The sequence below is a fragment of the Felis catus genome, chromosome B1 (genome assembly GCF_018350175.1).
Source record: "Felis catus isolate Fca126 chromosome B1, F.catus_Fca126_mat1.0, whole genome shotgun sequence".
Lineage (NCBI taxonomy): Eukaryota > Metazoa > Chordata > Mammalia > Carnivora > Felidae > Felis > Felis catus.
The window spans coordinates 1,380,609-1,401,197 of NC_058371.1; the positions used below are offsets into that span (position 1 = coordinate 1,380,609).

The 20,589-nt window shown below is 52.6% G+C and overlaps 1 protein-coding gene and 1 long non-coding RNA gene across 2 annotated transcripts in view; one reads left to right on the forward strand and one right to left on the reverse strand.

The window, feature by feature from the left end:
- DLGAP2 (DLG associated protein 2) overlaps window positions 1-20,589 on the forward strand; it is a 784,363-nt gene that overhangs the window by 600,713 nt on the left and 163,061 nt on the right. Inside the window, 1 exon segment of the mRNA XM_045055166.1 lies at window positions 14,275-14,340. Coding sequence (XP_044911101.1) covers window positions 14,275-14,340 — 66 coding nt within the window.
- On the reverse strand, window positions 3,975-12,678 carry LOC109498678. Its single transcript, XR_002155527.3, has 2 exons — window positions 12,333-12,678; window positions 3,975-6,497 (listed from the first exon to the last, which is right to left on the reverse strand). It is a non-coding gene; the product is annotated as an uncharacterized LOC109498678 (long non-coding RNA).

Genomic DNA, 20,589 nt, shown 5'->3' on the forward strand with positions numbered 1-20,589 from the left:
TTCCTGCATCCACACCCCCCTCCCTCCTGGCTCTGGCTCCAGTGGGTCCCCGGCACCTGCAGGGACAGCCAGCCTCCCATCCAGCCTGCAGAGCCTGGGGCACAGGGACCAGCGAGGAGGGTGGCTCCTTGCCTGGGGCGTTTCCAAGGCATCAGTAGGGGGCAAGCTTCGTGTGTGATGACCTGGGGACTTGCACGTTTGTGGGAATCTCAGAGGGTTTTCAGGAGGAAATGACGCACCGGAACTTGAAAACGAATCACATTGGACCTGCGCCACCCGAGTGGGGGAGGGGCCACCACGGGCAGAACTCCAGCCACACGTGGCCGCCTGCACATTTTCAGAGTTCCGCACGCCCGCGGGGAGGCCGTGTGCACCGGGCGCCCCCCTTTCCTCTGGGAGGCCGGGGGGTGGGCGTGCAGGGGCTTCTCCAGAGGACGGACACAGAGAGGCCAGAGAGTTCCCACACGCCGTCATGGAGCAGGACGTGTCTGTGGGTCTAGAAAACATCATTTGCTCAAGATCGTTCACTGACTAGTGCCTGTTAGATTCAAAAGTAGCAATTGTTAACAGCGATCAGAACTAAGATCCTTCCTTTAAAGGAAAGGTCGGCATCCACATGCTCGCGTACGGAGCTGGCGCCACATGGGGAGCAGAGGCTGTGCCCAGTTCGGCGGCTGGTGTGTTGAGGAGGGCACCGGAAGGAGAGGAGGAGGGGGAGGCCCGGTCCCTGGAGCGTCTGGGCCTAGGCAGCATGGAGGCCGCACGGAGAGCAGGCACGGGGCCCCCTGACGGACACCGTGGGCCTCGGAACCAGCTGCCTGGCAACGTTTAACACCGTTACAGCTCTTACAGTGTCTCCGTGCCCCAGCATTACACCTGCAGCCTCGCCCTGGCCCAGCCCAGCCAGCCCTCACGAGCTCCCGAATTCAGCACTCGCAGGTCTGAAACGGAAAGTCCAGTGGGATTACTGGAAGGCTCCAAAACGAGTTGTGTAGATCTTCACTGCCCAGAGACGCTTGGAAGAAACTCAAAGTCTGGTGGCTTAGCCCTACACACGGTAGGCTGTGTCCCTAAGCCAGAGGACTTCGGCCGTATTTCTTGGAACATGAATTTCTTATCTGAGGGCAGACCATTTGGTAGTAGTGGAGAGCCCAGTCCAGAAACTCAGAGGACTTTCAGTGGTTGGGGTCATGGGGCCCTCCATGCACATATGAGGTATTTGGGGGTCATGGGGCCCTCCGTGCAGACGTGAGGTGTTTGGGGGTTGTCGGGCCCTCCGTGCAGACGTGAGGTGATCAGGGGTCATGGGGCCCTCTGTGCAGATACAAGGTGCTTGGGGGCCATAGGGCCTTCTGTGCAGATGTGAAATGATTGGGGGTCATGGAGCCCTCCATGCACATGTGAGGTGTCTGGGGGTCTTTGGGTCCTCGTGCACACCCCAGCTGGTATCACAGATGCGGACATGAGCTGTGTGCTGATGGGACTTTTTCTCAAGGGACCATCGGTTTGATGCAAAAACATTCATGGTGTTGGTTCGTAATCTCTCCCAGGAGATCGATGGCAAGTGAGCCCAGCCCCACCTAGCCATACATCTGAGGAGTGGGGCAGTGACAGAGGGTGGTGTGGTTTCCGAGACTCTGGCACTCACCCCAGGTCTGCAGACTGCACCCAGACTCTCCCTGCACCAGAAAGCAGGTGTGTCCCCTTCATGATTCACCGTGCACCCTGGATGACGTCTGCTCCGTCGCAACTGTATTTTGCCGCCACGGCTGCGGTGTCCTTAAGGAAATGGTATGCCGAGTGTTGGTGACACAGAGTAAGTTGGGGCGGACATTATACATTAACCCAGACACTCCCACAGTCTCGTGTCTGGAGCCGTAGGGGTTATGTGGACACTGAAGACTATGCCTTGACGGGAGGCTTTAGAAAGGAGCTTGAAATTGGGATGATTATAATGCAGTGGCCCCGTTATCCTTATTTTTGTAAAATAAGTGAAAACTTATTTTTCTCCTCCTTTTCTCTCATCTGGGCAGTTAATCATAAGCCTTTTTAGTATAATTTAGATTAGGTTGATTAGCCAGACCTGCTCTGCAGTATAAACACAGCTAATGAGTCACAGACTTTTCCTGAGGTCTTGCACCTTAAAGCACAGGCAGGACACGGCTGTTCCTCAAATGCAGAACCCGTGTCGTAGAGCAGTCACACCTCTCAAGAGTTTGCGAGAGAGCGGTGGAGAGATACAAGGACCACGCCACTTCAGAGGAGAAGAGAAGGACAGCATGTAGCTGAGTGGGAGATTGTATGAGTAAACGCTTTTTTGGTGGAGACAGCTAATGAAACCTGGCAGCGGCCCCGTGTCCCAAGGGCAGAGGGGCTGGGACTTCCCTGGTCCTTCTTGAAAGCACCCATGTTCAACTCCTGACGGACGGGTATGGTCTGAAACACTGGCCCATTTCGCAGATGAAGGGACAGAGTGAGCCTTTAAAGGCTCGAGTGTCTTGTAGAAAATCAGCAAATACACAGTCTTTATCTTCAGGATCTCCGCTCCTTGTTTGCTCCTCCAGTGTCCCCTGGTCCTCACTACCCCGACCCCGTGCTGTGGCCCGAGACCTCCCTCGGTGGCTCAGCTGTCATGCTGGAAGGGAAAGGACGCGGGCATAGCCTCTCCCGGGAGCTGTTTGGATTTTCAAGGAGAAGGCAGGACGTTGAGGGTGTGTTAGTGTCGCATAGTCTGCTCGGGGATGTTACGTAGGTTTTTCTCACTTCATCTCTTTGAGGTGCCTCAGTCCGCCGTTATTAAGCGCCCAACTTCGGCTCAGGTCATGATCTCACGGTTCGTGGGTTCAAGCCCCGCATCGGGCTCTGTGCTGACAGCTCGGCGGAGCCTGGGGCCTGCTTCCGATTCTATGTCCCCCTCTTTCTCTGCGCCCCCGCCCCCCGACTCACACTCTGCCTCTCTCTTTCTCTTTCTAAAATAAATAAACTAAAAAAAAAATAATAAAAATCACACACCCCTTTGACATTCATGTTGCCCCCATCTTACAGACAGGGGACCGAGGCTCAGCTTACTCACCCCAGTCATGGAGGCTGGGATGTGCTCCCTCCTGATTGGGCAGGTTTGCGCTCACCCCACAGGGCCCGGGAAGCTGTGCCCCCAGGTGGGAGTGCAGACTGCACACCTGGACCCAGGCAGGTGGAGCTTCAAGTCCCCGAGGTGGGAGACAGAAACCTCAGGTCTGGTGGCTGCTCAGCCTTTGAGCTCCTGAGGTTTCCGTGCCTCGGGGGAGGAAGACTGTCATGTTCCGGATTCTCATTAGAGGACACAAACTGCTGAGGCAGACACGCTGCCCGTGAGCCCGCCGTGTGAGCACCGTCCCTCCACGGCACGGTGTCAGAACACGCGCATTTGTGGCAGCTGATCTGGGATGCGCTACCAGGGGACAGACGGACCCGGCGGCTGTCGGCGCTGCCCCACTTGCCTGGTGTCGCCTGGGAGCCCATAGGACCCCCTTTGGGTGATTGAATGACACTGGGTGACCAGACCGCCACAGCGTGACCCCGTCCTTCTGTGCCTAGTCCCAGGTCAGGGGCCACAGAGTTTGCTAAACCGGAACCGATCCGGAAGCCGAGGCTTTGACAATGAGTTGCCACCTCGGTGGTGCGGTAGAGGCCGCCTGCTAGTCCCCGTGACGCGGGATGTATTCGGACAGGAGGAACGATGCCCTCGGCACGGTTTGTCGGCGAGTAATAGGTGGCCAGTCTCATCTTCATGTTTTCACAAACGGTGTTCACTGTTATTAATACCCAGAGGAATAGTGAACAACGGCTAGGCCTGGGGCTGTAGATCAAAGTTCAGTTTTATGGCTAAGTAGTCCTGAAAGCGGGTATTTACAAAGATTCGGGGTCTGAAACAACCACCCACAAATCAAACCTTTGAAATTGCTTTCTTTCAGAAAATAAAAATAAATATGACATTTTGGCTATGAAATATTTTAATGTATAGATTTATATAATAAATTTTACATGCAATTATGGGTTTATTCAAGTCTTTGTAACAACGAAACGTAATAAATCATGAACCGTTACTGGAGTTGACAGTGCATTTTTTACGGTGATTCTCCGGTGAAGTCCGACCGTCCCGTGCCCACGTGAAGGACGCCCGCTGGTGCATCAGCGGGTTCTGAACTCCCTCACTGTAGGGAAGTCATGCTTTTGTGTGAGTTTCCTCCAGACCGTGGCCCCGAGCTCTCAGTGTCAGTCAGCAGGTGTCTGCTGGGTGGGAATTTCCAGCCCCGAAGGTCCACAGGTGTTGTGTTCGTACATAACAAGGAGGCAGCAATGCTGACGGAAAATACTCGGTTCAGTGAAATAGTACGCATGAAAATATCATCTCTTCAATGATGCTTTGGGGGAATTTTAATAACGTAGGACTAGCACATGATGCGGTTAGAGGTATTTGGTCCTCTGGCCCGTTCCCAACGGGCCCAGGCCTCACGTGGCTGTTGTGCAGGGTGGGGTGGGGTGGAAGTGGCTGAAGACTCAAGGCCACTGCATCACAGGCTACACTCGACGCCCGGTGGCTCTGGGGCAGGACACAATTCCTGGTGCTACTCACAGGCAGAACTGGATGCAGAGCAAGCATTCAGGGAAGGCTTCCTGGCATCCATTTACATGTTAGTATGAACGAGTTGGGCATAGCTCTTTTCTGAGCCCAGATTTCAGTTCCAGAGAGGAATTTCCTAAGGATGATACTGAAGACTGTGGGCACATGAACGCCTAAGAACAGCACAGAAGCCAGGGAGAGGTAGTGCCAGTACCCACTTGTCTCCCCAGTATTTTCCCGAGTGTCTGCACGGCTTCAGGCTGACAGTCAGGTGGCTGATGCTGGCATGCAGCACAGAGAAGGGGGACTCAGAGCCAGAGAGAAAGGTGGGGCCTGCCTGGTCTCCGCACCCACACAGAGTGGTCGTGAGATTGTTCTAGCTGAGGTATCGCGGGCACGGCACTGTGACCGTGGCAGTCACACCGTGTCGCGTGTCTGAAAGTCGCTAAGAGAGCACCTCGTACGAGTGCTCATCTCACAAAAGGACTTCGGCAACGGCGTGCGGTGACGACTGCTAACAGGGCTTACCGTGGCCACCGCGTGGCCACGCGTGCAAATATTGACTCACTACGTTGTGGGTCTGAAGCTAATACAATGTTAAATGCCAGCCGTGCCTTATAGGGTTTTAGGTTAGTTACCGAAAACCCTGGAAGATCACCCTCCTCATTTCCGTGTTTAGGTAACAAGCACCCTCCTCCAAGGCGAGGTAACTGCAGGCAGAGAGTGAGTGAGACACAGGCTGACTGTCTGAGATAACGGGCGAAAGGGGCGCCAGGGGCTGGGGGCCTGGGTTTCCAGTCTGGGGTGGGTGAGGGACCACGGGCATGCCATCCGTGCAACTACCACCTCACCCCTTCCTTGGAAAGGAGCTCGAGGGGCAGGTGCCACAGGCTGAGCCGATGCGCAGTGTGAGGCGTCTCTGCTCCCCCCCCCCCCCGCACCGTGTTCAGGGTCTGCAGGGAGCCCAGGCGCACCCATTCTCAGAGTTATGCTCAAAAGCTGCCGCTTTAGATGCCAGGATGCCCTACGTGTGTGTTGCAGACAGAAGGTAAGAAAACACACAAAACTACTCCTTTTTCACGTTACCTACAGACTGTAAATATCTGGAAAGCAGTTTTCTGTGCCGAACCGTGGGCCGGCACCTCAGAGGGCTGTGGCGACAGGAGCCACACGGGCTGCCAGCTTCACGGCCGCACGTGGCAGACGCTCAGAGACAGACCGACCAGCCGAGCGGACCAGTGGCTCGCTCTCTGTGGGCGTCTTCCTGAGCACTGATTCTCCCACCATACGCACGAAGGACGGCACTGAGTAGATGCCGGTGTTTGACGGAGGAGGACAGAAGCTGTGTATTGTTGCCCTGCCGTCTTCAGTCCAGACCATCTCGTTCCAGTGAACAAGGAGAAATTCAGACGTAGGCTTTACCAGAGACTGTGGAACAGCAACTATCTTTATCATTTCTTTCATATGTATAAAAGACTGCAGGCTGGTGGACCAGATCTGGAAAGCCCAGGAGGTTTAGAGGACGACAAAATGTCGCTATTGTCATCCCTCCAGTCAGCGACGGTCCCAATCAGCATCATGGTAAATTGCCTCCAGTCTGCCCTCTGAGCAAAGCGGGGACCTCGAAGGACACAGGGTTTGCGCAATGCTTCTCCCGCAAGCGTTACATCAGGAATCTCTCAAGTACTTGCAAGGTCTCTAACGGTCTACACTTTGTGCCATAGTGAACCGTTCTGCTGCAGTCGGATACCCAAAAGCCCAGGCTGCCGAGGTTTTTAGAGAAGAAACGAGCATCACTGCTTCCCTGCAGTCCCTCGTGCAAAACCCAGGGCAAAGACCCCTTGCTCTCGCCTCCTGCACATCACAGCACATTCCAGCCGGCATGGAAGTCATCCTACGGGGGGTGAACAGACAAAGCGAGACACCAGATAGTCACCCAGTATTGAAGATTAAGACAACATGCCAAATGCACAATCTAAGAGTATTTGAAAGTTAATATCATGGCTTCTTTTAATGTTAAAATGCCTAGAAAACTCCTCTCCCGACAGCTGGTGGTGTAACAAAGAGAGGGAGAGGAGGTGGTAACAGGCAGAGGATCCCCTTCCCCAGCTTCACACGAAGCCAATAATTCCGGGAGCACCTGCACACTGTGGGGCTGGGCTGGGTGTCCCTGCAGCCCAGGAACGCTGGCCCCAGCTGACCTGTGGGGGGTTGGATGCCAACTCTGTTGGCTTTAGTTGGAGAAGGAAAGGGTGGGATCAGGGCCTTGGATGAATTACTTTTGTTCATTCCACTAAGTTAGTGGCTCTCAACCCTGCCTGCCCACCAGACTGGCCCCTGGTGCCACGAAATGAACCCGCCCGGGCCTCGGAATGTACTTTCTCAGATGATATCTTGTCATCGTTGATTTAGGGTTAATAGATTGGTTGTTAATCCCAGACTCAATGGTGACGTTGAGTTGAGGTGGAATCATCCTGCCAGTCCTGAAGTCATTAGAGCAGCTGAAAGGGCTCCTGTGAGTGGTCACGGACTTGGGTTAACTCTGGGGCGTGCGTGGGTTTGGTGGGTCATTACGTGCTGGTATGTAGTGTGGACTTACTAACAGGGTGAGGACATAGATTGGAATTCAGGCCACAGCAAATGCCAGGGTTGTTGGTAAAACAAGGTGGCGAAGATAATGAGGGTGACAGCGGAACTGATGTTCATTGGAGCTAGGGTGGCCCTGCCGGCTCAGTGGGTTAGTAAGTGGCCCTCGGTAAGTTGGCTGTGAGTCCCACAGCCAGGGCTACTGGTTGGATAAAGAGGCTGACCGTCTCAATAGTTACAAGTATAGGAATTAGCTGAGCATCTCCTACAAGCCCCTCGGGGGAACCAAGCCAAGATTTAGCAGATGCAAGCACAGAGTGCCCTGGTAAAGTTGAGTGTCAGATAAACAACAGATACTGCATGGGACAGAACAACAAAAAAATTACTCTTTGTTATCTGAAATTCAAATGTAACGGGGGGTCCTGTATATTACGCAGCGACCCTGGCTAGGGACTCCTCATGAGCCAGCGTCAGAATGAGCTGCCCGTCAGAGACAAAGAACAAGTTTTGGTCCCCACAGTGTTCATGCTGGTCTCTGAGACTTTCATGTAATGTAGGTATGGGCAGTAATAACCTGAGGGAGGAAGGCCAGGTTTTTCTAGGCTTTATAAAAATGTCCCTCACTCTGTCTGTAAAACAGTATTTCCAGTTTAAACATGATGGACAAATCTTCATGCAAACTTTGGCATAAAGCCTTATTAAATACAGAAGGTGGTGCAAAAGATTTAACTCCGCATGCATTTGGAATGTAGACTTCAAACATATTATATAAAACATAATTAACGTCACTTTTGAAGTGAGTAATGTTCAACTTTCACAGCAGACAGGTATAGTTTCATCTCAAAGCCTTCAGATATTTAAATAAGAAACAGTCTGCTTTTCACTTCAGCATTTTTAAATCTTTCCCCCCAAGTCCAGAGAAATGCAAACGTTAAGTGGATGTTGTAGTTGGTCGTAACAGAACTCCTTGGAAGATGGTCTTGTGATTTATGTGAGTGCACGGTGGTGGGGTTGTGGTGAACTTAACTTGATAAGCCTCCAGGCCTGAAAGCCAGGGCTGTGAGTGCTAATACCCACACAAGGTCTGCTCAGCTGCCTCCTGCTTTGAGAGCCTTTATTATCCTGAGCAGAGTTGGGGTTGCCTTGTTAGTGACTTTGAGTTGTTCTCTTAGCCTGACTTAGGTGACATGTAACTATTAGTGAAAATTCTGCAGACTTTAGGGGCAGCTTCTGCTGAGACTTGATCCTTGGTCCAAAATAAAATCGTGAGCATTTCTATGGCTTTCAAAGAAAAGCCATTAGTAATCACTATGGTAGCGGCTGATGGCACAGCTGTGAATGGAAGAAGGGGAAGCGAGCATTCAGGCTAATCAGTGTCTTTGTCCTAACAGAGCAGAAATGAATTCTTAATTTAAGCAGCCTTCAAATCCTGTCATTAGGGAAACGGCTAAAATGTAGGCTTGAGTATGCTTTTTTTAAAGTAAACTTTTAAAGACTGGAAGACTCTAGAAACTGGGCGGACTGTTGGATTGCTGAACTTTGTGGTTACTTCACTTTCTCAGTGGAGCTCACGGGGTCCTAGAAGCAGCTGCCAATTGTCATGCCTGAAGCCTGGGACCGCCTCGCACTCTGGGGTGTCACTGCGCCCGTGCCAGTAACACCAGTGACTCTGCGAGGCCCTGTGCTGTGCCCTTTCTGTCTATGAGGAGTTTCCTGACTGCAGCCACATGGCCAGGAAACTCCGCTTCACAGGGAGACTCATTGACTTGACCGCCGGCCTCCTCGCCTGGTCCCATCCCTTAATCAATGCGCGGGTGGCGTTCCGGAGGGAGGCTGACACTGGTGGGGTGGAGAAGGCGGGGGGGCCAGACTGTGAGAGAGCACAAGTTTGCAGGCTCTGGATGGACAGAGGCAGCAGTACCCGAGGGCAAGGTGCCCCATGACTTGGACAAGGCCTCTGTGAGCTGGGATGGGCCCCTGGGCTGCAGAAGGAACAGAACAGCCCTGCAGTGGGGCTGACCCCAAGGGAAGACCTGGGGTCAGCTGAGCACAGTGTGGGGGCAAGGCATGGCCTTTGGGGACATGAGCCAGAGTTTGAAACCTAGACATAACAGCACATCTTCCAATTCCACTCCCATCAGAGCAAAGCCTCCTGTCCCTGCAATAAAAGAAAGTGAATGTCTTCTTCAGACACTTAGATGAAGTCAGCTTCCAATGTCTGGCTGCTCTTGGGCTGCCACATGTGCCCTTCAACCCTGTGGTTGTGCAGAGGAGCCTCGTGGGTGTCAGCACAGAGGGCTCAGAAGCGGACAGCCCTCCTCACGTGCTTCCCACCCCAGTGCTGCTCTGTAGTTTGGGGTTCTGCATGGGTCACACTTGGGAATGGGGCTGTCCCACCAAAGGGCTGTGCTCCAACATGCAGCATGGAGTCACGGTTCTGGTGAGGACAGGAGGGTTGCTTCACTGCTCTGGGCCTTTGTCAGCTTGGTCAGGACACACGTCTGCCCTCCTGCCGCCACTGGGGAGCTGCAGGGCTCACACACACACACACACACACACACACACACACACACACACACTGCATGGAGTGGGAGATGGGGCAGAGTGCCAAGCACAGTGGATAAAAACGTGGCATTTTGTTTCCTTGTTGTTTATGAGGTAATGCAGTATTGGATTCCTTTATGCGGAGAAATCCAATATTTTCTTATGAGCAATTTCCCTTTTCATATACAAACATTGTTTTCCCTTCTACCTACTGTTTTGAAGCCTTTCCTGTTCCTTATTGTAGATTCCGAGTTAGCATGATTCAGAGACAACTATTCCCTTCCCCAAAGGTGTAATTTGTACCTGTGCTTACAAGGGTTTAAAACCCAGAGGTTGAACGCATGTGTCTTTCCTGAGCCTCGCAGTAAGAATTCACAGGTCAGGTCTTTATGAAATGAAGGGTCACTCATGGCTCACGCCTCCAACCAGCTGCCCCCACGCCGCGGCCTGAGAGATCCCTGAACTGCAGAGCCAGAGGCTGGGCTCAACGGGACTCTTCAGGGACATCACCCACCCTCCCCAGACCCCGATTTCTGCATCCATCATAGCAGAAATGAGCAGGTGTCCACCGACTTCCGTGAATGTTGGACTTCTTGAAATTTGTCTCCCGGGGCACCCTTGAGCCTAAGTGTCCCTCACCCGCCCAGAATCATCTCTCTCATGTCTTCAGCCCCTTTGTTCAGGGGGGTTACTTCATTCCAATACCAGTTCAAGACAGTGGGCTTCCTCTTGAGGAAGGTCAGTGCAGAAGCCCCTCTGAATCAGACACAGGTCATGGCGGAGACATGAAGGGACCCAGAGACGTGACAGAGAGAGCAGAACCAGTCGGAGATGCCGGGGGCTGTGTGTCCTCAGGTCATGTACTCAGCCTCTCTGGGCCTCATGTTCCTTGTTGGAAAATGTCCATGCTGCGAGCAGTTGACCTTGCTTGTGAGGACTGGCTGTGGGCAGATGCTGTGCTGCCTCAGTTTCCCTTCCAGCGAGTCTTACGGTGCTGACACCACTCCTGTGGTGACTGAGGGGGTAGAAGCCATGATGCCTGATGGGATGGCCATGATGCCCTGTGTTTTACTGAGTGTCGCCCCCAGTGATCTCAGACCCCTCCCTTGTCCGCAGGTGATTCCAGAGACGTGAGGGAACATGCCCGTGTCGCGTTGCGTCAGTGGCCGCACCCAAGTGCGTGGGGTGCTCATCTTAGACACACGCCTCGTGCACGCGGAATTAAATGTTGGCTCTGGAGAAGCATGACTGACACAGGGTCACACAAAGGCCTGATTACGATTCGCCCCAAGGTGGGCAGCAGAAGCTGGGTCCCGTGTCAGATGGCACTGATCTGGGTGTCATTTTCAGGATGACAGAAAAATAAGTCGTGAGGTGAGTCTAGTCAGAGAGGTTGTAGGCTCACAGCCCCAAGTTAGGGGTGTCCCTTCAGGGGTCATGGCAGTGAAGACCGACTTCATTACGTGTGTGTAAATATGTCGGTGGAGGGCTTCTAAAACTTTTCAGTCTATGGCACATTTCTGTTTTTGCTAAGAAACCGCGACGGACGTTTTCACTTGATGTCAGATGGGCATTTCGTTTCTAGCACTGAGTACCACTCTCACTCTCGCAGCCTGTGCCGCTCCGGCCCCTCCTGGCCGTGGAAGGCACAAAGCCAGGACGCTGGGCCAAGGCGGCCCACGGCCACCAGGTTCAGAAGGTCGGTGCAGAGCCGCTGGCCCAACACGCTGCCCACGCTTCTTTCTCAGGTGACATTTGCCTTAGTGACATTGGTGAGGCAGAGGGTTCCCTTCCCGAGCACGGACGGGGCCAGAAGAAAGATCCCCGAGAGAACGTGCGTGCAGGTGTCCTTGAATCGGGCCCAGGGATCGAAGCCAAGGCCTGTGAAAGCGGGTGTCCGAGCAGGACGGTGTGGCCCGACCCCCTTAGCTCGTCCGTCGCACATCCGATGGCGCCCAGGGTAGATGCTGGGGACGGCAGGGCGGCGGGCACACAGGCGCTGCCCGTGCATCTCCGCGGCACTGCCGTCTGGGTCAGGTTCCGGCTGGGAGATGGTGCAGATACGGTGAAAACACATTTAAGCTGAAAGACAAGGCCTGGTTGGGTGAGGCGGGACGGAGCCACTGCTTGTGCCCACACACACTTGAAGCGAAGCCTTATCAGCTAGGAGGCAAACCAGAGCCAGAAAGCTTGAATGCATTTACCCCCAACCCATATCCTAGTTTTCTAACTGTGAAGGGTTCGCCTGGTTAACCTGCTTCTAGGCCTTGTTCAGTTTTGGTCTGATAAAGGACAAGAGCATAGGCAAAATCGGCAGTTAATCATTCCCACCTTTAAAGTCAGGACCAACTGGGGCGCTGGGTGGCTCAGTCGGTTAAGCGTCCAACTTCGGCTCAGGTCGTGATCTCGGGGTCTGTGAGTTCGAGCCCCGAGTCGGTCTCTGTGCCGACAGCTCAGAGCCTGGAGCCTGCTTCGGATTCTGTGTCTCCCTCTCTCTCTGTTCCTCCCCTGCTCGTGCTCTCACTCTCTTACAAATAAATAAATATTAAAAAAAAAAAAAAAAAAAAAAAAGTCAGGACCGACCTTCAAACTCACTCACCGTCATCCGGGAATGTTCTCGAAATAATGCGACAGGCCCGTGTTCAGCTGCGGCTAAAGCTTTGTGAGTGCCGTGTGAGCTTTCTGTCGGCGGCCTGCGTGTGCTTGGTGGCCTCTCGTGCATTTGATTTCCACAGCCGGCTCAGCGTCCACTCACCCTTCCAGTCCGTTCTGTGGAAGCTTGCCCTTTGTTGCTTTCTGCTGTGTACGTGTGTGTCTGAGCTAAGGAGAACGAGGTCTGCAGGCGGAGGCTGGCTGTTTTGGTTTATTCTCCTAATTCCATTCTTCCCCAACTAATGCAGGCTGCTTCCAAGTTGGCCGCGCGGCTGCGTGACCACGGTCGCCATGGCAACTGTATTTAATTAGAAGTGTGCATTCTGTTGCATTCTAGTTCTAAAGAGACGAAAGCACAGCCGTGTCTGGTCTAGTGTTATACCTAACGTGCTCATCTGACGGGCCAGCTCTGGAGCAGACCAGTCACGAGCAGGAAGACACAGCTCCAAAGTGCACGAAGTGGCTGCTGCTGCGGGAAAATGGGGCGTGGGCAAATCACGTTAAATGACTTTAATGAGCTGTCTTGTAAATACTTGATTGACCCAGTCAGTTCACACACTACTCATATACAAAAGTATAACACATGTCACTTTTAAAGCAACGGCCGGAAGATCCCATAACATGAAATGCCACCGCAGGTTTGCGTGAGAAGTGCCCGTCGCCTCGGGACCACCTCTCATTGCCAGCCTTGCATCTGCTTTTCTTAACGTCCTGTAAACGTACGGAAAATGCTGATTTGCTGAACCGAAGATGGTGACAGCCCGTGTGGGTTTGATCACAATGTACTAGAATGAATCCTTCTGCAGGCGACAGCATGGTTAACCATATTTAATATTACTAGCGGGATCTAAGCGTGGAATATTTATTTGCCTTAAAACTTACTCATGAACACCGGAAGCCTGCATGAGTGCACGTGGAAAAATTGTATTTATGGGATATGTGCCAAAGTATGTATTTACTACATACGTAATGTATTGCCAGAAGAGCCCTTGCCTGAAGCTGCCTGTCTCCATATGGAGATTAGCCAGCTATGCCTCTCACCTCTGACTGGGTGCGGGGGTCCGGGTGGAGGCTAGGGCAACCCAGGTGGAGGCTAGGGCAGCAGACTGCTCTAATCCGGTGCCCCAGGGGCCAGCTGGGTAAAGAACCCAGGTCCCTGCATCTCCCTGGCCCTGCCATCCCATCTGGGCAGGAAGGGCAGTGCTAGATGGCCCCCAAGACCTTTTACCCCCACATGATGATGTCACCGCAGGCACATGCTGTCTGCTTTTGCAGTATATGCCACTGAGCAACTGAACATCAGTGCCAGTGACCTGACGTGTTCTCCCAACAGAAGGAGACAGATTTCATGTTTGGGATGTCGACCTTAAGATTAACTAACGTTAGGCGTGAACACGGTAACTGCAGGCTTTGAATATTGCTGAAGGAGCCTCAGTGTAGAACTTTATGGACAAGAGAGGTAGTGTCATCCTGGGCAGTGCAACGCTCATGCAGGATTCAAGGGGCTGGAGGTGGCGGGGCGGGGGGGAGGGGGATGGAAGCAGAGTGTGGCCGACTCTGCAGACAAAGTCTAATAAATCTGCAGAAGAGCTCAGACTTCTTATCTGTTATTTATTAAACCCAAGGTATAGCGGAGACTCACGGACGCCCTGCCCGGGTGGACACCTGCACGGGACAGCCATGCACCACGTTCCAGTGCTGTGTTCATAGAGGGGGCGCCCGTGCCAAGGTTACAGCTTGGCAGGGACCTCTGAGCAGTGCCCTTGGAGCAAAGAGGCGCGAATCTCTCGTGTTCGGGCATTGGGGGTGCGGCGTGTTGGGGACGCGCTGAGCTAACTGCCATCCACTCCTGAAATGTATTAAAGAGTGACTCTCTCTCTCTCTTGCAGAGGAAGAGGGCGGGGACCTGGTCCAGCCGGGCATCAGCTTTCCGGGGCCGGCAGAGGAGGATCTAGGTAGAGTACACAGCTCGGCCCCGGTGACTGCACAGATCAGACACGGTGGGCACGCCCCGGGCCGGGTGGCGCTCTGCACCTCACAGACGGGATCCCCACCGCAAAAACGGGTTAAGCAAGCGTGTGACTTTGCGCGTCCTAATTTCAAGAACGGAGTAAGATGTGGTGAACATTTTAAATAGTTTGTAAACATTATAGAAGCTGTAGGTGAGAACACGTTTGCTCCAAATCACCACAGATGAATCGCTGAGGCAGCTAACTATTATTAATAATCATCAAGCCGTTGGCATCATTGATACGTGTGTGAGATGGCACCTCTCGCCTTTGCTCCCTTGTGACTAAAACTTGCTCTCAGTGGATCTGAGGAAGGGAAGAGCTCCTCATTTATGGTTCTTACGAGCTCTTTGACCCGACTTGAGACAGCAGATTACTGCGGGCCAGCCCAGCACGCACCGGGGTGTGGATGCTGAGTGCGGCACGTGCCCTCTTGCCCGTAAGCTCCAAATGACCGTCACAGCGTATCTCCTGTGGAGATTTTCTTTTTACGCCACATCACAGACACAATCGAGCCAGTGCTCTTTTTGGCCATCGTCACTTGACGTGGATCATGCTTACGTGAAAAGGGGCCAGTGTTTCTGTAAGACACGTGGAGCGTTGAATAAATTCAACATCCAACAGCAAGTGAGAAAATACGCCCCACCCGTGGCTCCGTGCTGTCTGCCCCACGCTGTGCGATGGCCTAAAAGATGCCAAGCTGTTCTCCCAGGCCACCGGTGGTCCTGGCTGTCACAGCCCTCGGGGCCGAATTATGGAACATAAGGATGCTTTATGCTTGAATTTGGATTTTTCCTAATTTATTTCAGACCTTTAGCCAGTGAATCTATTGCCCATTTGATTGGCTTAAAGAATAATATTGGAAAGTCAAAGAGGCCATTTGGATAAAGCTGTGATTTCTTTTAAAGAAAATTAGGGGCACCTGGGTGGCTCAGTCGGTTAAATGTCCGACTTTGGCTCAAGTCACGGTCTCGTGGTTTGTGCGTTCGAGCCCCGTGTCGGGCTCTGTGCCGACGGCTCAGGGCCTGGAGCCTGCTCCCAATTCTGTGTCTCCCTCTCTCCGTGCCCCTTCCCTGGTCACACTCTGTCCCTCTCTCTCAATAATAAATAAGTAGTAAAAGAAAATTTTAAAGAAAATCAGAAGCAAAAAAAATTTTCTTTTCAATGAGATTATAAATACAGATTTAGTTGCAGAAGAGTATTTTCCACTGTGATCAAGTTCAAAATTTAGTTCTAACTTGCCGTTCTAAACAAGCCTTTCTTTACTCAGAAACATGCAAACCAGGTTATCTTTACTTCTTACTAGAGAGCGAACTGGCTCGTGTGGATGGGCGTGCGTTATTTTTTGTTCCACTCGGTGGCGCTCTCCGTCACCCCGAGCAATCACCAGGAAGCAGGTCTAAAGAGGCGTCCGGTGAATGTACGATTCCGTCAACTTTTGTGTCACTGGGACTTTGGCGGTTCACCTCCACTCGTGCTGTGTCTGGACGTCTTTAGATCACCATGTGCCTGTGGTGCCGGTTCCTTTCTGTGACCGCCTCAGAACAGGGGACATGGGCCAGAACAGAGGAGGGGTGTGCGTCTTTAAGCCACATTTTGTGGCCGGCAGGGATTTGGTGCCGACAGTCAGCAGCCAGGAGGAACTCAGGGGAGAGCCAGGGCGCATCCCTGAGAGCTGGTCCACCTTGGGGGAGACGCCTTTTCTCGGCTAAATCACGGCACGCTGGGCCTTGTGTAACACGGGACGGCATCCCGGAGGGGCGTAGATGACCAAGCAGTGCCACAAAGCCAAAAGCTTGTGGGGATCACATTGGAAGCACAGGTCCGACCGTGTTCTTACTGCCGAGTCCCAGACGGGGAGTTTAAATATGTTCCTGGTCACGCGAACGGAGTGTGGAGAGGTAAGTACAGGGATTGAAGGGGTCAGAGCGTCTCACTGGCAGCATGACATGGGCTGCATTGTACAGACACAAGGCATTTTGTCGTGTTGGTAAAATATGCACAGCGTAAAATTCATCATTTTGACCCCTTTTCAATGTGTGTGTTCGGGGACGTGGAATACATTCACAGTCATCCAACAGGGTGATTGTCACCCGTCCCCAGATCTCTTCCCATCTTCCCAAACCCAACTCCGCACCCAGGAGCAGGTACTTCCCACCCCCCCCCCCACCCCATCCTCCTCTCTGCTTCTGTGAGTTTGACTATTTTAGATTCACGGTCTGAGCGGGGTCATGCAGTATCTGCTGCTCTGTGACTGACTTCTTTCACTCTGTAGAATGCCCTCAGGATTCGGCCGTATCGTAGCACGTGACGGAACTTCCCTCCTTGTTAAGGCTGTGTAATACTCCGTCGTATGAATCGGCCACATCCAGTCTGCCCCTTCATCCCTTAATGGACACGTGTGTTACCTCCACCTCTAGGCCACGATGCGTAATGCTGTCAGACGCACAGACTCTCTTCAGGACCTTGCCTTTGTCTTTTAGAATTGCTGGATCCTAAGTTTGTTCTGAGAAACCTCCGTACTGTTTAGGGACAGAAAGTGTTTGGTGAGCTGCTTGTGCGGTCTGGCCGTGAGGGGATGACGATTACAAGCATGTCAAGACAGTTGGATTTTAGAGGCGGAAAGAAAGATGAGGATCTGGGGAGCGTCGGCCGCAAGGAGCTCGCAGACACACATCCAGTTTTCCCACGCGTGGTGCTGAACGAGCAGGCGTGGCGTGACTTGGACCCACGCGGAGGTGGCCCCGGTCGGGGACATGCACCAGTGGGTCCGGCCATCCTTCTCAGCCCGTTCACGGAAACACTGGGTGTCCACCGTGGTTCTCACTAGCCGGAGCCGCCTGGGGAGTATTTAGAAATATGGAGACCCGGTCCCGCGCCGGGACGTTCCGATGCGTGGTTGCCTCTGAGGGTTCCCTGCGTGACTCGAGTGTGGGCCGGGGCAGGGAACGCTGGTGTCAAGGGCACAGACGATACTCTGCTCGACAGCAAGGAAGGCAGCTAGGGCGGCTCAGCGGGAGGAAGGGGGGAAGGGCTGAGTCACGTTCCCACTGCTGCTAGAGTCGCTGATTAGGAACAAATGCCAACTCGTAGACTTTTTCTTTTTTTCAAATCCCCTCTGCCTGTAGCCCCTGAGGCGGATGGGTCTTTACAGGTCTTCTGTCTTGAACGCACGGCTCTCCCATTCTCCTGCCCCACATCCACGTTAACGGCCGTGGCTGTGGGAGGAGGACGTATCGTTTCTGAAACGTGTGGCCGCTCCTCAGGGCAGCTCAGGCTACATCCGTACAGCGGTGAGGTTACAGGAGGGGCGAGCGGCACTCATTGCAAATCCCAAAATTGTCCTTCGTGACAAACGATTTGGTAAAGAAATAGGAGAATCGGCTCCGGCTCCTCCTGAGCCCCATTAAGGGTGCACGCGTGCTGCAGAGCTCACATAATGCAGCGTATGGAAGTAGGAAGATAAAGCAGGTTGCTTTAGAATTAATCTGAAGTCAGCGGTCAAAGTGAATTGATTTAGCACCTTCTCAATGACTACAAGCGAAGAGCCCACTTCTCCCAGGGAAAGGGTTTGAGGGAAGACCTTCAGACACACTGAGATCAGATTGCTCTCTCTGCCGGAGCAATATTTAAATCAGTTGTAGAGAGTTGCCAGTTTATAAGCATTTATGAGGACTGCAATATTGGCCTAGATTTTACGCTGGTAAGTCAGCTGCAAAGTGAAAATTTTTTTAAAAGGCGAGATTAAATGATCAAAGAAGAGTAGGTACATATTATATGAGACACGACACAAGGAAAAGGGGTGGACTGTGCAATTTAAAAAAGTACTTGAATGTCGAAGCAATAATTACCGGCACAGCCTTCTGTGGGGCAGGTGCATATGTGGGGATATATTCTTGTCTAGTGCCACACCCCCATTATCATTTCTGGTCTGCGCACCATTTAACCACTTGCACGTCACACAGTATTTAATTACACAAAACTTATTTTCAAAGAACTCCCTTTTTAGATGGGGCGCCCGGGTGGCTCAGTTGGTTGAGCGTCCTACTCTGGATTTTGGCTCCGGTCATGATGTCAGGGTCATGGGAGGGAGCCCCAGGTCGGGCTCTGCAGTGACATCACAGAGACTGCTAGGGATTCTCTCTCTCTCCCTCTCTCGCTTTCTGCCCTTCCCCCACTTACATGCTTGCTCTCTTTCTCTTTCTAAAACAAAATGTTTTTTTAAAAAAAAAAAAAAAACTCCCTTTTTAGAGATTTATATTTTGTGTCCTTTTATAAACACCCCTGGTCATCTTGTAGACATGTAGCTTTGTAACTGGATGGACATCCACACTTATTTCCTTAAGGGAAGTTCCTAGAAGTTTCTAGAAATAGTGGAAATGGTGCCATGTTTCTGTGCAGTGACAGTGTGTTCATTTGCTGCACCCTAAGTGCTGTGAAGCCCTCTCTCCATCCTTCCCTGTCCTCCCCTTGTCCTTCACCCCCACGCACCAGTACCCGTGGGAGCCCAGAGGCCACAGGGGCAAGAATCCTCCCCAGGGTGTGACATCCACAGTTACCATCACATGCGGCAGGACAGGGGGAAAGGTTAAACATCAGTCAAGAGAGCATCCAAAAGACTATATAACCATTTCATGTTAAAACTTTATTCCTATACAAAGAAATCAAAATTAGTTTTAAAATTGCTAATAGTTATTATTTGTGGAAATTAGGATGTTAGGAATTTACATCTAAATTTCTGAATTGCATTCCCTAGCTTTTCCCCTAAATATCAATTTTTAACTTGCACAATTTCCGAGCCTGGTTGTTACCAAGTGAATTACAGTATCTTTTCCCCGGGCCGGCCCCCTTCCTCAAGCAGTAAATCTTTATTGACTCATTCATGCTTCCATGCACACATGCCTTTGTCCTAGCTTGTTCAGGCCACGGTAACAAATGACCGCGGACTGTGTGGCTTGTAAACAGCAGCATTTATATCTCCCTGCTCTGGAGGCTGAAGTCCAAGATCAAGGTGCTGGGGATTTGGGGTCTGGTGAGGGTCCTTCCTGGCTCATAGACTCCGTCTTCCTGTGAGTCCCCACCCGGGGGGGTGAGGGGGCTTTCTGGGGTCTCTTATATAAGGGCATTAATCTCTCATGAGCTAACCACCACCTCAAGGACCCCCCTCCCAATGCCATCAATGTATACATTTTGGGGGATGCAGACATTCAGACTGTAGCAGCCTTCATTCATTCATTCATTCATTCATCCATTCAAGTGACAAAGTTCAGTGTTTTCTGCTCCGTAGGGTGCTCCCACGTCCACGCAGACGACCACCAAGCTCCCTGACTTAGTTCCACTCAGTGGAGGAGTTAGAAAAAAACAAACCAGGCTGCTGTATAGGGTAAAGAAAGTGAGTTCAGTACAGCTAGAGAGGCACTGACAACGTTCCCTAAAAATGCAACAGGTGTCAAACTAGTGCAGAGCAAAGAACCAGACAGGAGGGTGAAGAAGGTGAGAGAGAAGCCGCGCAGCCAGGCCTGAGCTCAGCAGCTGTGTGGGGCGGGGCCACCGGAGGACAGGCCACGCATGCACCTGCCACTCAGCCCTCCTGGTCCGGAGCAAAGCATGAGCCCACTGTCGACCCTGACTTGGAAATCCGACAGCTGCCCTTGGGGCATAAAACACATCAGCGTGTGAACGGGTAGTTAAAGAACCCGTGTAGAAAAAGTGTGCCCTGGTTAGGATCCCAGCGCCGGCCTGTGCGGGTGAGGCTCCTTCTGGAAGGCGAGAGTCAGTGAAGCACAGCTGTGAGGTCGGGTGTCCATCTCGCAGAGATGCACTGCACTCAGCAGGGCGCACGGTGTGTAAGTGCTCACACACACCAGGAAGACGCTGTCCCCAACCTTACGGCCTCAGAGGGCCTGAGGGTCGCGACGTGCCCATGCCGTTGAGACGATGTCACCCACACCAGGAAGGCGCTGTCCCCGGCCTTACGGCCTCAGAGGGCCTGAGGGTTGCGACGTGCCCACAGCCGTTGAGACGATGTCACCCAGACCAGGAAGATGCTGTCCCTGGCCTTACGGCCTCAGAGTGCCTGAGGGTCGTGACGTGCCCATGCCGTTGAGATGATGTCACCCAGACCAGGAAGACGCTGTCCCCGGCCTTACGGCCTCAGAGGGCCTGAGGGTTGCAATGTGCCCATGACGTTGAGAC